The following is a 16,945-nucleotide window of genomic DNA, read 5'->3' as shown; positions in this document are numbered from 1 at the left end:
TAGCTTTTATGCACATGCAAAAAAAAAAAGTGTACCAACACACCATAAAATCAAATAACATATGTGGTATTGACAGTGAGGACATAATTAGTACTGGGCAATAAGGCAATGGATAAAGGAGCAACACTGTCGGTGTTAGCCGGGTACTTGTTACAGCATTAGCTAATAGTAATAATAGAAGTGGCAGCTGAGTCTTTGAATCCAGAATTCCTCACAAGGTATAAATAGAGCAGGTGACACTGTGCTGCTGGGCATGGCACCACGACAGCTTTGCGGCTTTTTTATTTCAGAATGCTGAAACCTTTAGCTCGGGCTCGGAAAGTCTAACTTTCAACTATTGGGGGAAAATACGACAGGATGTTGGAGGGCACATTTGACTCCAAGTGTTATCGGTATCCGTGAAGTACATTGGGCCGAAGAGTTCCTAGTTGTTCACACCATTCCACACACTTAGGGGTGTACTATATAAGCCCCAGGGGAGCCGATAGGAAAGTGAGCCTGTTGATCGAAAGTGGCTTTCATTCTACTGATGGCTGGTCATTACCTTAACCGGCTCAATATTTCTATAATGTTGTTAATTTACTGGCAGAGACTTTTTATTGGGATACTTAAGATCTGCATAATTAAGCATCAAGCATCCCGTAAGCTCTACTGGAGATGGATTCATATTCGACTTACAGCTGCCTCGAGTCAGTCAATGTACATTTTAGAGGCTTTTTTGCCGTACAACGGTTACAAGAATCTTCACACAATTTCAGATTATGTGAAATTGAATCCCAAATTGACGACAGAATCAGATGTATATATAATTATTCACCACTTCTCAAGTTTTCTGCAGAAGATACTTTGGTACTCTCACTCAAGAAGTTATTTAGATGATGACTTTTACTTGAGTCCTTGTTTTCAGAAAGTAAAAATACTTTTATTGGAGTGCTCTTTCTTCACCTCTGATGAATTCATCAAGCCCCCCCCCCCCCCACCAACTCACAAGTACACAGCCAGTCTTACAATAAATGTACTGGCACACTTCCATCTATTATGGAGTTCACATTTCATTAGTGATAAAATATGTTACGTTAATACTGTCCACGTATGTTCCCAAAACAGCAGGCTGCACGGATTTGCCAAGATTTTTTTCATGTCTGCACATGAAATAAATTCCTTCGGAAGTTTCATAATAGCAGTGATAAATTAAACATCTTAGTATTTCAAAGCAGCATAGCCGTATGAACTAGTATGTACAGTATTTGGTATCATCTGAAAGATGAACTCTTGGACATATCCTACATCTTCAATGTCTTGTCTATTTTCAGTACTCTTATCTAACCAAGACACTATTTAGGGGTTGATTGCGATGACTGATGGGCAGGTTGCAGCCACGAAATTGAAATGCAGCCCGTAATCTATGACCCAAAGTTTGATTTGAACCATTTTCCGATAGCAGTGAATACGTTAAACCGCCGCAGAGCAGAAGCAAGGACACGTTTGAGTCCCCGAGACTCACTGACCAACACAAAAATGTGGAAACATAATCCTGTAGAAGTGCACAGTAAGAACCTGAGACCACATAGCCAGTGACACATTGTGACGGTCAAGGGTGACTTCAAGTCTAAAGTCCCACTATAAATGGAGAGAGGATTGTACTCCTGAAGGAAACGGAGAAAGGCTGAAGCGCCCATCGGCCAACAGATTTCTGGTTTATGTCAGAACCTAGATATTTATGCATCATAAACTAAATTGGTTCTAAATTCAATTTACATTTAAACTTTCTGTTTTGTTTTTTTAAACGCCAACGCCCCCCCCCCCCCCAAGAGGTACCCTTCACCTCTCACCTCCTTCGTCCTGTAAAAGGAAGGCCAAATGATAGACAGAGTGCCTTCAAGAGTGTTGATGACAGGAAGACGGATGAATGCAATGAATGCAAAAGAGCCAGAGGAATGCCTAAGAAAGAAATGGGATCCTTTTTATTTTTAAATAAAAATAGAACGAAGAACATGAAAGAGTTTTCTCACAATCTTATTATTACTCTCATTATTAAAAAATAAATGTTTTGATAAATGTATTTCACAATCTGTACAAAATGTCGTAACTACTGCACCTACCATCACTGTTTTAGTTGGCATACATCCAGCACTTACACAACGTTAACCTTTCCTTTGGAAAATGTAAAAGCAGTAAACATTATATTGGTCTGACTCAAAGCTCAACAGCGCCCCCCTGTGGATACCTACTGAACACATACAGACAATCCAGGATCACTACTCCACGACTGAAACCGAACTTACTATTCAACCAAACACATAGTACACTAAAATAAATACACATTATATAGAGAACAAAAGAGGTCAATATTAAATATGAAGTAATCAGGACAAATATACAATATGACCATGAAATAACCTAAAACTACTCATCTGTTAGTTTGTGTTTTGAGGAGTTAAGTTAAAATACACGTGCTGGCTCCAGCTTCTCAACTTCGAGGATTTGCTTTTCTTTTCCTCGTCTTACAGGACAGTTAATTGAATCTTAGCTCTTAGGATATTTGACGGAAAAAAACAAGTAATTTGATGAGAACATCTTAAGTTTAAGGCGTTTACCATTTGACATGTTGCATGCCAAAAGATTAAAATCGAGAAGAGAAAATAACAGACAGATAAATAAAAACCATGAATTGCAGGAAAATTATAGTTTCAAAAGCCAGGCTAATATTAGAAAACATTCATTACATTGTGCTTCTTTTAACAGTGACAGTTTATTGCAGGTTTTGTTTCAAAATTGTAATAAAATAAACAGTGAAATAAATTCCTTGAGAAGAGACGCTGGATGAAAACAACAAGCAGAGTTTCAACAATTCAATCCTATAAATTGTTAAAACTCAGGTAACCCGAGTAGAGGACTGGTAACCAAAGCGCTATATGCAGGGGATCCGTATGAAATCCACTCATTTGTAACACAGCAGTTACAGGATCACAATACAAATGACTAGTACACATTGTAGCTCAGATTCTCGCTTTATTGGTCAACTTGATGAAAGACTACAAAACGAATTCACAAAAAATCTCTTTCAAGTAATCAAATCTGTACAAACCTAAACTGTATGGGGTTTTTACAGCTCTGGCTCATATGAATCTGAAGAGTCATATGCGTGTGTGTGTGTGTGTGTGGGTGGGTAAGCATGCGCTAGCTCTTTCGAGACAAGGTGACATACTCCTTCCTCTTCAAGGATACCAAGACGCCATGCTCAGATAGACAAGACAGCGCATGCACGCACGCACACACATGCACACACCTGTGTTTGAGATTTTACAGTACAGAGGACAGGGAAAACAAAATACTTCCCCCCTCTACAAGTACACACACGCCACCTGCTGGCAGGGGTTTGCTGCTGAATGAATCATGTCAGCAATCTCCCACTGTCTCCCAAACCCTGCTTCTTCAGTCAAAATTACTGTACAGACAGACACTGTGGTTTTAACCTTTCCACGGGAGGAGTGGTAAGAGAGAGGGGAAAGTATAAATCTCTAATACTCTCACACAAAATGTACACGTGCACACATGATTTTAATGCTCACCGACAGACGAGACGCGTTTGTCATCTGCGCACGCACGCACTCACTCAGACAATTCGTAACATTAAATGTTTTAAGAAGTACAGATAAAAAAGGAAAAAAGCCCTGGGTATAGGTTTGATTTCTGGCTGTTTGGTGAAAGAAAGGAGAAGAGAGGTAGAGAGGGCAGGAGGGATGGGTTGGAGGTTGAGGGCAAACTACTGCTGTCATTTCTTAGCTTTCCTTGGGGGAGTGACTGGGCGGGTAGAGCCCATGCCCCCTCCACCACCATAGAACAACTTCTTGTCTGCAGGTTTGAGAATCTGTAATAAAAAGGCAAAGATAGTAAAACTGAGCACAGAACAACAACAAAAACGTTGACATTCCGATGTGTAGGGTATGTGTATGCTTACCTGGAATGAGCACATGAGGGTCTCATCTACGCTCATCATGGCTCCGGCATTGTCGAACTCCCCGCAGTAATTTGGGGCTGAGAACAGAGTCACCAGCTGCCTCTTTGCAAAGAACTCATATCCGTCCTCGACCACCTGAAAACAGAAGAACGACAGGGTAACAAGTTGTGAGGAGAGAGAGTCGGTTTAAACATTTGCTTCTCACCTGTATACAATAAAATCGGGCACAAACATAAAATCATAAATTCATTGCTATCACTTGAACTGCCTACCTGGATATTAGTAAAAACTGGGCTGAAATCCAACCGTGCTGAAGTGGTCACGGGGCTATCCAAGTACAGCAGTTCCACTTCACTTTTCCCTAACAGCTGGACACGCTTGTTTGCTAAAAGTTCTAGCCTTGCCTTAACTACACAAGGAGTTCATGTGGAAAAGGGAGGAAAGATTCACAACACAAAAATACTGCAGGGGGAAAGAAACATCCTCCCTATTTAACATAAATTGGGGTAGAACTACTTTTGTCATCGTCTCTGTATAACTGCTCCGAGCACATTGAGTTTTACAATAACAAGATGCCTGAGATCCACTCCCAACGTTTACAAGACATGCAGAAGAGGGGTGGCTTACATTTTAAATTATTCATTTGTTTTATTTATCTCTTCTTCCTTTCATTACATCTTCAGCCTTAGGATCCATGTTATGCACTGACCTGATGGGCCCGACAAATGAGGTCCATGTCATGTTTGTGGAGGAACTTTGTGACCACGTCGGCGCCAAAGGTGAAGGAGACACCGCGGTCGTTTTCACCCCAGCCCAGCACATCCTTGTCTGGGTCAGCCCAAAGCAGGTCGCAGAGGAGGCCCTGGTCAGGCACATCAGTGGGGCGCATGACCCTTCGCACCTGCTCCATAGACTGGAGGTCTGGGGACAGACCTGGAGAAGTCCAATGAAGAATAGTTCAATGTTAGACAGCAGAAAACACATACAGTATGTTTCTTGGTGTTCTGACGTCTGGGTTTGATTTAACTGCTTGTTTTCAGTTTAAAAATGACCCAGAGACAGAATATATGATCAAAAAATTATCAATCTTTAACTGCAGTGTGCTCAACCGAAGAAAAACTCTTGCAAGCATACAACAGCCTTTCTGTGCGTTTTGTCCTCATACGTTTGAAGAGGGAGGTGGCGTTTACCCTCATGATCACCCGTGCCTGTTTACATATTTCGCCTGGTGGGTCTCACAGATTTGAGATAGCTGTGACTGGCTCTTGGTGCCATTTTCTGTATTACAAGCACTACACAATACATAAATAATAAATAACACCTGTTATTTACATTAGTTTATTCTTTAAATCAGTCATGTTTTTTATTTGTCAAGAGCTCCGCACAGAGAGATTTGCGCCTTCCATTTTGCTTCTTTCTGAGCTGAGCATTGTGCGAGTGATTGACTGGCATTTGTTAAGACTATTACCAGGTCACATACAGTATAATAATAATAATAATGTGTAAGACATACGAACTGTGTTAAAACCTATATGACACTAATTCTATTGGACAGAAGGCACCGTCTATGGTAACTTGGTACACATTTAGTCCAGCCATGCCAGTCATAAGCAGTCTGTTAAAGATGTACCTGTATATCAAAACTGTTTCCTATTTGTTATTGTAGGTGTGAATGTTTTGATTATGAAAAAAAAAGCACTCTACAGACATGACTGCTGAACAGGGCAAGGATATTAAATATACATAAACAAGAAATTAAGATCCCCCACAGTCCCGCAGGTCTTTGACCATTATGTTGACAGTCACAACAGTGCAGAGGCGAGTTTGTGTGTGTGCGTTTGATGAGGATACCTCCATGGCAACAGAAGATCTTCTCATCAACAATGGCTGCAACAGGCAAACAGTTGAAGCAGTCAGTGAAGGTCTTCCACAGTTTTATGTTGTATCGCCTCTTACCTGTGGGAGGAAACCGCAATAACTTGATCACAATCTAATCTTGAGGCCAATAAAGTTTCAAAAGCTGCACCTATTGCATAACATTAGAAACAAGATTTTCCATAAACCCGGGTCTATGATCGGCAGAGAAGGGCATGTGATTGTTTACTGCTCATAGATAGTGCCCGATTGTGCTCCTTAGCCTGAAGCCAAGTGTACCGAGAGCTTATCTGCATTGTGGCTTTTGTTACTACAAACAAGGCAGTCACTTTTGTGTCTACTTTTTACACTGCTTTCTCTCTTTTTTAACATTTAAAAAGTGAACACCACTGACTATATTATATAGAGTATACAAAAGCCTACAGGTTTGGGATTACATTTTTGCAAACAGCTAGTAACTCTAAATAGTAGAGGTAAGATTAATTATTCATCTGTGTACATGCCACATGACTTACACTCATCGTAGAAGCCATATATTCTGTTAATGGAGGCGCACTCATGGTTTCCTCTCAGCAGAAAGAAGTTTTCTGGGTATTTGATCTTGTATGCCAGCAACAGGCAGATGGTCTCCAAGGACTGCTTGCCTCTGTCTACATAGTCCCCCAGGAACAGGTAGTTGCTCTCTGGTGGAAAGCCCCCATATTCAAACAGCCTCAGCAGATCATAGTACTGCCCATGAACATCACCTGGTGAGATAGACGAGCAGTATTAGAGTGGAAACGGCAATGTTTGTCAAAGGTGTGATTATCATGCTGTGTGTATATGCACAACAAAACATAACAGACATGATAAAGGTACAACAACACTTGGCAACCTGCAAAATAACACTTCATACAATGATTGGCCACGCATTACAATAAATTAACACTTATTTCGGTGTTGATTGCTTGTGATGATCAGAGAACTAACTGAACGTCCAAGCTTGCATTCAGTGCGACTTAGACTGTTCCTTTAAACTAGCATTGTTCATTAAGTGGCATCAGCAGTAGGACACAGGAGAGCAACTCCAGAGAGACCTGAAGTGCAAAACAGCACTGCACAGGCAGGCCAGTTTTATCAGCTCATCCCTTTAGCCCTATAATTATGTGACACGGTCACATCCGTGTGCTATATAACGCAAATCTAAACTTTCTCATAACAGTCCTGCACGATAAGCTAAAACAGCCATCTAAATCTGTTTGTAAATGTTATTTTACCACACTTGAGAATTCCCCAGACTCTAAACACAACTAAGCCTCACCACAAATCTTAAGGGGCGCCTCAAGTTCGAGCAGGATTGGCTGGCTGAGAAAGATCTCCCTGGATTTGAGGCAGAGACCACGGATTTCATTCTCTGTCAGCTGAACATTTTTGCCAGGTCTGGAGCCTTTCACTGCGAGGGAAGAATGCAACAAGAGTGAGAAATCACGCACTGGAAACAAAAAGACCATAAACACAGCAGAGTTTATTATTCACGCTAATCTGTTATTCAAAGATAGTGTGCAAAACGAAAGTTTAACTAATAACAGTATTTTTGATAAAGCAGCCAATTGAGATTTAAATAGAATTCACATGTTCTGTAAAATAAGGCGGGCTGCCACGGACAGTTGGCAAATGTTAATATGTAGTGTGTGCATGCTGTTTAGTATTCAATGGACTCTTTCATCCATTACACGAGAAATCATGATTATAGAAAAGATGTTTGAGTTAAAGACTGAAATGGGGAAGAGAAAGGCGATACTGTAGATAGCATGTTTTCCCAATGGAAATGTTAATGCTCATCAACAACCAAAAGATACTCAGTTTTTTTTATTTTTAGCAGTAACATTGTTTAATTTAAATGTAAATGCATGATACTATGCCCCCCCCTGCCCTTTAACTTGGGTATGGGACTTAAAAAACACCTTGAGCTTGCCCCAACTCGTTTGGATGTAAATATCAAGCAACTAATACTTCAGGAATGAGGACAACTATGAACTAACTGAAAAGCCACCTGATGATATACAGTAATACATTGTTAGTTTCTTTTGGCAGTACATTTACATTTTGACCGTACTACCTAAAAGCATTTTGGATAGCAAGTAATGTAAATTTTATTCGAGGACTTCGAGGGAACGACGCATTTACTAAAAAAAACATGCAAATAAATTGCTCCAGTAAACGGTACATCCATTTCAAGTGTTAATCCAGGTCAAACACACCGACTCCTACAATGTCTAATGTGTGGATACTATCACAGGTTGAGTAAAACAATAGTATAAATATAAAAACGTTGACAAGGTAACATTATTTATTGAGCGGGAACAACACAACGTTCATTTGCTGAGAGATGGATGCTAACGACCAAACATAACTGGCGGTCAATATCCTGTGTTTTGTTGGAAAGAAGCAAGATATGAACTCTGGCTAACCTAGCATAGGTGGCTATCGTTGTCTAGCATCGGTTAGCTAAAATGGCTACCTCGGTGAATAAATATCGAGCGAAATACTGTCTTACCTTCCAGCAGACGTTGTATAATGGAGTCGATGTTCAACTTATCGGCTTCGGCCATGCTATTCCTCTATCCTGGTCGGTTTCTATCACTCCTACGAATTCAAGACTTAGTAACTTAAAACGGGCTACCGGGTTACCGTTAGCTCAACTAGTTTAGCGTTAATCGGCTATCGTTAGCCCGCTAGCTAACCTTGGGGCAGAATTGGCAACCTCAAAATGTGAGGCTTGGTAATGAATTTTTAAAGATGTGATGCCTATCATGTACTTCAGAAATTCGCTTTAGTCAACTATTTTCCATTAGATATCCGAATTAACTTTAAAGCATACGTATTTTCTCGTGACAACGCTATTTCTGCCGTAGCTACTAGCACCATGCCATGGACAAAAAAAAGGCTAGATGAGCGTTAGCTCAAAGCGAGGTTGAACGGAAAAGGTCTGGCCGTTCCGGCGCTGCCATTGGTCAGTTTTGCCAGTAGGTGGTGCTTAGGGGAGCCATTGTTTTCACGGATTGGCTGTTTCCAACGTCGGTCAGCATTTACTTATCTCAAACCACACTGTAAAAAGGACAGTCATTTTTGGATATATGTCATGTTGTGTTTGTTTTACATGAACGATTTTGTCAAACAGTGCAAGAAAAATACCGAGTTTGTCCACATTTACTGAAATATTCGAGTTTGTATCGCTCTGTATTTGTTGCGCAGTAAAGCGACACCCACGGAAGTGACCAAGATGGGAAGAATTGACGACGTATTTTGGCATGACGCAATGTCCTAGCGCCTGGCAACACGCACCGAGTGATTCATTCTGAAGTTGAGAGATGGTTTAGCTAGTTTGCTAATTTCCACCAAAATAACTATGATTTTAACTTGGATTATCGTTAACCCGTAGATTTTACGTTTATAACACTTGTTTATATCATACAACCATCCGACCATGAAGTTGCTCCATAAAGACATAGAAAAGGATAATGCCGGGTGAGTGTCTAGCTAATGTTAGCAAGCTAACCAGCATGCCAGCTGATTGTTTATGTGTTTAATTTAGTCGTGTCTAATGTATAATTTAGTCGTAATAAATGTCTTTATGTGGTTAAACATTCACCAGTGTGGGGAGACATGGGGAGTTTTAGATTAGTTAGTACAGAAATAGTCCCCTTTGTAGTTTATGTAATAACTCACACACACACACACACACATACACACACACACAAACGGGATACGAATTATAACCACAATGATGCATAGATTGTGCACTAGCTTGAATGACAGAGCGTAAAAAAAGTGAGCAAGTAAAGCTAACCCCGATTGTGTTATAATTGATGTACTCTTATTATTATTGAAGCAGCATGGATGCTCCTGCATATGTGAACCATCTGTTTCATTGCCCCAAATAATGGCTAGTCATCTCGAGCATATCTACAGTTGAATGTTGTGATAATCAAAACCACACTTGATTTATCACTAACATAAATGGAACCAACTCAGAACCTGGCTTATTGATTGCATACACTTCTTCAGTCAGGTGACTCTGATGCCAGACGAGTCAGAGGATATGTGGCACACATACAACCTGCTGCAAGTGGGGGACAGCCTGAGAGCCTCCACCATCAGGTAACCACTAACTATCATCACATAAAGGTGAAACCCTGCAGTGCACATTCACATATCTTACTCTTTCCCTTGGAGAAGGATGTTGGCTTTGGTATCTCTTAGCACTGCAGAAGTGTCGATGCTGCTGCAGAAGTGTCAATGCAGCTGCAGAAGTGTCAATGCAGCATCTTTCTGGATCTGTTTCATTCATTGCTTCAGCTGATAAGGATTAAAATATCATACTTGTATGCATTGGTATAGTATCAAGGCAACAAGGTTGAGCTTCATTACAAACACTGATCAGATTTGATAGACACCCAACCTATACATTCAGCCAGCCACACAGTTTGACTGTGTAGTGCAGATTTTAAATGGAGAGTTGCAACAGAAAGCTTTGTTTACTCATGACTTCTGTTTTTGCAAGAAATCTGCTTTTGCAAGACATAGATTTCCAGCTCTGTCTTGTAATTCTCAGACATAGAAACACTTCAAATGTACTTCAGCCACATATCTTGATCATCATAGGAAGTTTTGCTGTTGTGCAATTTCTATCAAGATTACATTAAGGACAGATGGTGCCAGTGTACATTTGTTTTGAGCCAATAAACAATATATTTATATACTATTTCTTTCAATATCTAACTTTTACAATGTACCCAATAGCCACAGACACCATTTTGTTAATTTGTTAACACAGAACTGAAGTCCCTTTGCCCTGTTCCCACAGGAAGGTGCAGACAGAGTCACCTACTGGAAGTGTGGGCAGCTCCAGAGTCCGCACTACTCTGACTTTATGTGTGGAGACTATTGACTTTGACTCCCAGGCCTGCCAGCTGAGAGTAAAAGGCACTAACCTTGAGGAGAACCAGTATGTCAAGGTCTGAGATTTCTGATGAAGTAACTACAGATCATTAGTCAGTTTGCTTTCCATGTGAAAAGCTACGAAAAAATTCAGTTTCTTTTAAGTTTGGCATGCGAGACATATTGAGTGTATTTAACTGTAAAAATACTTTTTTATGTGGACTGGTTGTTGTGGACAGTAAAAATATATCTAATGACTGACCTAAGCAGAATTATATGTTCTTTTTCCTACTCAAACATCTGAAGATTGTTAACATACTAATGTATTTAAATCACAAGACTCTGTTCTTTTCTTCATTCATCAGATGGGGGCTTACCACACCATTGAGCTGGAGCTCAACAGGAAGTTCACTCTGGCTAAAAAGAGCTGGGACAGCATCGTGCTGGATAGAATCGGTAAGCAGGTGCTAATGTTTACATTTCACTGAGATTAAATATCAGTTTTGTTTGGTAAGAATGATCCCAGCAGAACAATACTGCTCATTCTTGTGTTTGGTTCATTTAATCCCTCACTTCCCTCTTGCACGCCGACCAGGACTTGTAAACAGTAATCAGATGGACTCACAAATATCTTGTTTACCAGACAGAATATCACGGGCTCTAGTAACCGCACGCTCAGAATCTCGGCCCCTTTTTCCTCATACGCAGAGTAGTTTCTTGCATTTAATTCAGATTTGTTCACACTCCCAGCTGACTGCCAACAGTTCTCTTGAAAGAGGATTAAGACATTTCAGCCATTCTTGGCGCAGTAATTTGATGAGCACTCCAGTGTGAACAACATTTCTCTCAAATGACCAAATGAACCAAAGCGCAGAAACAATCCATATTTTTGGAGAAGTTTGCTTCTTTTGACGACTATAGGTTACAGTGTGTTTGGGTTTGATACTGTAGATTTACATGTTTTCACTCGGACAAAATGTAGCTCTCTCTCCGTCTGTCAAACACGTAATGGTTAAAACAACACAGCGAGTCCAAATGTCACAAATTGCTTACAGATGTTGAAGAGTTGAGATCCTGTTACGAGAATCAGCTGTTTTTGCAATTCATTTAAATCGCTTTGCTTAAAGAAATGCAGATTGGATTTTCTTGTTTTTACCTCCCTTTTCATGTCAGCTACTGTTTTTTACAACTGTTTTTTTTACCTACAGACCATAATGACTCGCGCCAGATACCAATAATCAGGAGTTAGATCCATATAATGAAAAGCTAAATTGTGACTGCATTGCGTGAGTGAAAGGGTGACATGTTAGCTGGCTTTCTTCCACAGAAGAATGCACATCTTTGTAATTTATTTACATTGCCAACACAGAGAAAGTGTTGCCATGGGAACAGAATAAGGAGACAGAGGAGGGAATAACAGACAGATGGGGTCCATGTGTTTGAAGGAGGTCCACTGAGTCATTGCTGCTGTCATCTTCACCACAGTAACTTTCATTTAAGTAGAAAGTGTCTCTGACATTCTTAGTGATAACTCAACTCAACTACAGTTACCACTAACACAATGAAACCTTGTGTCGCAAAGTACCCGTTATCTCACAGTCATCGTTTGTCTACCCTTTTAGAGCAGGCATGTGATGCAACCCAGAAGGCAGATGTGGCAGCTGTGGTGATGCAGGAGGGTCTGGCCAACCTGGTGCTGGTGACCCCCGCCATGACTCTGGTCCGTGCAAAAGTGGAGGTCACCATTCCTCGCAAGAGAAGGGGGAGCTGCACTCAGCACGAGAAGGTAGGCCGGCTTTTTGCACCACCGCAATGCTCTCAGACAGGACGTTGTTTGTATCAGGGAATAGTGTCAGAGAAGATTGAATGAATGGATGGGAGATTAAAGTCCACAAGTGTAGGCAGTGTGTTGGCATGTCGCCCTCTCATTATGAGGAGAGAATAAAAACATCCTTTTGCAACACACCTGCAAAGCTCAATACCAGAACCAATTAACTTGAAGTAAAATCTGGTCCCGACCGGTTAATATGTGTCCCGTGACTTGACCCGTGATTAAACACACAGGCTACACAGTCACTCACTTTAAAGGGCTTTATTTTTACCCTGGTTAAGCTGCGTTCTCCGTTCTTGAATCACAAATCCAGCACAATAATAAAAAAAAAAATCCTAGCAGCTGATTATGCTTCATAATATTAGCTGTGTGTGTGTGTGTGTGTGCGCAAAACAGAGCGGAGTGAAGCTGCGCCGGTTAAAATTGAAAACCCCTTAATAATTTATTGACTATAGGTCCGCCTGTTAGTGACCCCTGATATATATACTATATTCAAACCCCAATAAGCTCCCAAAACGCTCGCTGAACGCTAGCTGTACTGTAGAAACACGCTTAATAAGTTACTCCGTCGTCAGGCATAAGCTTAACATAGGTTACGAATAGGTTATCCACTCGTTATAAGTTGGCTGTATGGTTCACCGTTAGCCGATATCTAACGTATTCACGTACTGTACTCACGTAGGTATTCACTTAAGTATTCCGTATTCACGTACTGTACTCACGTAGGTATTCACTTAAGTATTCCGTATTCACGTATGTCTAACGTAACCTATGTGTAACGTCTGCATAATTTATGAAGCACACGTCGGGTACGTCCGGTAATTTTGAACATGCTCAAAACATCAGCGTTCAACAACGCACCCCAGCGTAACACCGCCTGCTCTTAACGAATACTACGTATACCTTACCTTATATCAACGTGTGGCGATGGCCTACTGGTCTACACTAGAAGGTCGGGAGTTTAATACCAGGCTGTCACCTGAGCAAGGTACTTAACCCTGAGTTACTCCAGGGAGACTGTCCCTGTACTTAGTTCAATGTAAGTCGCTCTGGATAAGAGCGTCTACTAAATGACCTGTAATGTAACGTACACCAGCGTGTTGCCGATATTCTTGTATACGTTATGCATTCGTCTGATACATTTTGTATAAGTAAGTGATGCTCTATCGTGTGTATGTGTCGTGTGACAGGGCCTTAAGTAAAATAGGGCAAATCAATTACAGCTAAATATAAAAACTAAACATGAAACTAAAGCTTACTGGTATTTCTAAATGCATGTTACCATCTCAACAAGACTCAGCATTAATGCATGAGTCAGAGAGATAGTGTGTGTGTGTGTGTGTGTGTGTGTTGGATGCATAACAGGGTTTTTGTTGTAGTCATGAGTGTAAGATGACCCCAATTCTCATGTGGGATTTAAAAATTAAAAATAAACACACACGGTGTACATGTCATGTAGGCTGATGATACACTGTGTGTCTCTCTGTTTGCAGGCGCTGGAGAGGTTCTATGAGGCTGTGATGCAGGCGATTCTTCGCCACATCAATTTTGATGGTAGTTCTGCTATGTAGACATATACACACTTACACATGCAAACACATACAGTACGTTCCTGTTTTGTGTCACACACCAAACATTTCTTGTTCCCACCACACTAGTTGCTTTGCTGTTAGCCTCTCCTCAACTGCACTCTACGTCATGTTTTGTGGTTTATTATTATTGCCACACATTCTTTGCTTGCTTCTGTTGAATTTTGCATCATTAAAGTTTTTATTTTCTCTTCCCGCCAGTGGTGAAGTGCATCCTGGTCGCCAGTCCGGGGTTTGTGAGGGACCAGTTCATCACCTACCTCTTTAAAGAGGCGGTGCGACAGGACAACAAGATTCTGCTGGAGAATCGACCTAAATTCATGCTGGTCCACTCGTCTTCAGGTCATAAGTACTCACTCAAAGGTACGAGCCGGTGGCCCCTGAGAGTTAAAACAATCAAATCTCATCACAAAGTGAAAAACTTATATTCTAAATGCTTGTTGTTTCTGCAGAAATCCTTTCCGACCCCGTTGTGACGAGTAGGCTTTCTGATACCAGGGTGACTATGACTCCTGGGGTTTGCCAGTTGGTTTTATCATCTTGTAAATGAATGCTAACATGTATTTGTGTTTAACACTCAGGCAGCAGCAGAAGTGAGAGCACTGGAAGAGTTCTACAAGATGCTGCAGCATGAGCCTGACAGAGCCTTTTATGGGTGAGTGATGATGGAGTAACAGTTAACAGGAAGCGACCCCACAGAGGCATCGTTCACTCGCACTGATAATCAACGACCTTTGTATCTTTGCATCCTCACAGTCTGGCTCACGTGGAGAAAGCTGCTGACGCCCTCGCCATCGACACCTTGTTGATAAGCGATAAGCTGTTCAGGTTCGTACTGAGACATTCATCTATCAACATCTATTTCAAATACACAGCACAGGTTTGGTTATTGGCTTTAAGATTATCAGTGATTCTCACACCAGAACAATGAAATCTTCTCTGTGTAAAAAATGTTTAATGTGTGTCCAGACATCAGGATGTCCCCACGAGGAGTCGTTACGTTCGGTTGGTGGACAGCGTGAGAGATAATGGAGGCGGTAATGTCAGGTACCAATCCTCTTTAGAAAGACTAACTACATCAACATTCAATAAGTCCTTTGCCGAGCATCCTGCTGATGCATGTTCTCTCTTTTCTTTCATGCAGAATATTCTCAAGCCTTCACGTGTCTGGTGAACGTAAGTAAAAAAAACAAACGTTCAGATTTAAAAAGAATTCTACATTAAAAGACTCGGAAGTTTTTTGTAAACACGTATATCCGTAGCATTTATTTGACAAAATCATTAATCAAGCATAATCTACTTGTTAATTAAAGGTACTCTGTGGAGTCTCTTGTGAACAAAATAAGTAACGTTTACACTCAGTGTTCCTCACAAGAAACACATTGTGGGTATCCGTCAGGCCCTTGAACAAAGTCCGCTCCTCAACAAACAATCGCAGGTCAGACTTCAAAAATAATAATTTCAAACCTTTGTTTACGTCCATCTTTGCAAGCTTGCAGTCTTCGTCTTTCAGACTAAGAATCTGAAATACTTTATTGATCCCCGAAGGGAAGTTTTAACATTACGGTTGCCCCATTATTGTTGTTATATATTGTAACTTTATTTTTATATATATATATATATATATAATATTGAAAAATATGTAGATACTACAACATAGACCAACAGTATTAAGTGTGTGTTACTGAAGCATTGCTTTACTTCTTAGTACAATACAGCATATGGTGGAATAATGTAAATGGCATTACATGCATATCCCTGTGCATGATACAAACAAAACAGGGACCGGCTGTTAAAACATTGCTCCACAGCGCTAATAGTGATGAAAGACTTCACATTGTCCCTTTTGAAATGAGTGCAACTCTTTTCAGGTGTGTTACATAATTCTGTGTTACATAATTCTGCCTAACTTGTAACAACAAGTATGAGTAAAATAACAGCAACATACTATCAGGTATGCTCTGTAAATGTGCTGATTCAGAACACTGAATTGATTGTTTCTCTACGTTGACGACGTCGACTACGATTGCGCTCTTTGCACTTCTGTACTTCTAGATAAAATCAGCCTAAGGTTCTGGCTGTGTACTGTCATCTTTTCATTTCTCCTTGACTGTCTCCTCAGAACTGACTCAGCTGTGTGGTGTGGCCGCCATCTTGAGGTTTCCCATTGCCGACCTGTCAGAGTCCGAGGACGACAGCAGCTCAGACGAAGACTGATCCACAGAAATGGAGCTGAGAGCTCATATTGGGAGAAAAGAAGAGGAAGGTCGTCCATTGTAGCAGATAACACAAGAGCACATTGACTCTGCGTGTTGTAAAACAATAAAAAAGCTGTTCTAAACTCTATTCTAGCTCTGCAACATCCACACCTCTTTCTTTAAAGAGGTTGTAATATCAAATAAGTTTATGCCGTCTTTGGTGCTTTTGGTTTGAAGGTGACGCCAATGAAAAGGAATGTAACATTTGTTGCCAAGTCCAAATGAAAACAATTAACATTTTGCCCGACTGTGATTTTTCTTTCCACGTGTATATAAAATATATTTCTCTTGAAATTAAAAAGAAGCATTCAACCACTTGCGTTATTCCAGTTTGTCACATGAACAATTCTTGAATGAGACACACGTTGAAACAAGATGTAAAAATATATAATTTATTAAATACAGTAACATTTTCCATTCAAAATCTATTTTGGTTATGGGTAATATGACCCAAAACTACTGCATTTCAACAAACTAAAAATCAAGTATGCTCAGGATTTTTAATTTGATA

General features: G+C 40.5%; 2 protein-coding genes across 2 annotated transcripts; one reads left to right on the top strand and one right to left on the bottom strand.

The window, feature by feature from the left end:
* Positions 1-2,733: 2,733 nt before the first annotated feature.
* ppp1cab (protein phosphatase 1, catalytic subunit, alpha isozyme b) lies at positions 2,734-8,748 on the bottom strand. The gene is made up of 7 exons (XM_029455775.1): positions 8,373-8,748; positions 7,137-7,268; positions 6,352-6,582; positions 5,813-5,917; positions 4,671-4,894; positions 3,962-4,096; positions 2,734-3,871 (listed from the first exon to the last, which is right to left on the bottom strand). The coding sequence occupies exons 1-7, from the start codon at positions 8,425-8,427 to the stop codon at positions 3,776-3,778; spliced, it is 978 nt and encodes a 325-aa protein (XP_029311635.1). The 5' UTR covers positions 8,428-8,748; the 3' UTR covers positions 2,734-3,775.
* Positions 8,749-8,916: 168 nt separating this feature from the next.
* On the top strand, positions 8,917-16,749 carry pelo (pelota mRNA surveillance and ribosome rescue factor). Its single transcript, XM_029455767.1, has 13 exons — positions 8,917-9,343; positions 9,884-9,976; positions 10,683-10,833; positions 11,122-11,212; positions 12,379-12,542; positions 14,081-14,141; positions 14,378-14,539; positions 14,629-14,675; positions 14,758-14,831; positions 14,933-15,004; positions 15,146-15,223; positions 15,321-15,352; positions 16,299-16,749. The coding sequence occupies exons 1-13, from the start codon at positions 9,303-9,305 to the stop codon at positions 16,391-16,393; spliced, it is 1,161 nt and encodes a 386-aa protein (XP_029311627.1). The 5' UTR covers positions 8,917-9,302; the 3' UTR covers positions 16,394-16,749.
* Positions 16,750-16,945: the final 196 nt, after the last annotated feature.

Source organism: Cottoperca gobio, chromosome 19, assembly GCF_900634415.1.
Source record: "Cottoperca gobio chromosome 19, fCotGob3.1, whole genome shotgun sequence".
Lineage (NCBI taxonomy): Eukaryota > Metazoa > Chordata > Actinopteri > Perciformes > Bovichtidae > Cottoperca > Cottoperca gobio.
This window is presented reverse-complemented; position numbering and strand designations above follow the sequence as displayed.

What these genes read in the sequence shown, in the direction of transcription:
- ppp1cab (XM_029455775.1), bottom strand. Translation starts at nt 8,427, where the DNA reads ATGGCCGAAGCCGATAAGTTGAACATCGACTCCATTATACAACGTCTG. An exon ending in ATATGGCTTCTACGATGAGT is followed by an intron (nt 5,918 to 6,351) that starts GTAAGTCATGTG and finishes TTCCTCCCACAG; the next exon opens with GTAAGAGGCGATACAACATA. An exon ending in GATCTTCTGTTGCCATGGAG is followed by an intron (nt 4,895 to 5,812) that starts GTATCCTCATCA and finishes GGACTTCTCCAG; the next exon opens with GTCTGTCCCCAGACCTCCAG.
- pelo (XM_029455767.1), top strand. Translation starts at nt 9,303, where the DNA reads ATGAAGTTGCTCCATAAAGACATAGAAAAGGATAATGCCGG. An exon ending in TCATAAGTACTCACTCAAAG is followed by an intron (nt 14,540 to 14,628) that starts GTACGAGCCGGT and finishes TTGTTTCTGCAG; the next exon opens with AAATCCTTTCCGACCCCGTT. An exon ending in CCTGACAGAGCCTTTTATGG is followed by an intron (nt 14,832 to 14,932) that starts GTGAGTGATGAT and finishes GCATCCTCACAG; the next exon opens with TCTGGCTCACGTGGAGAAAG.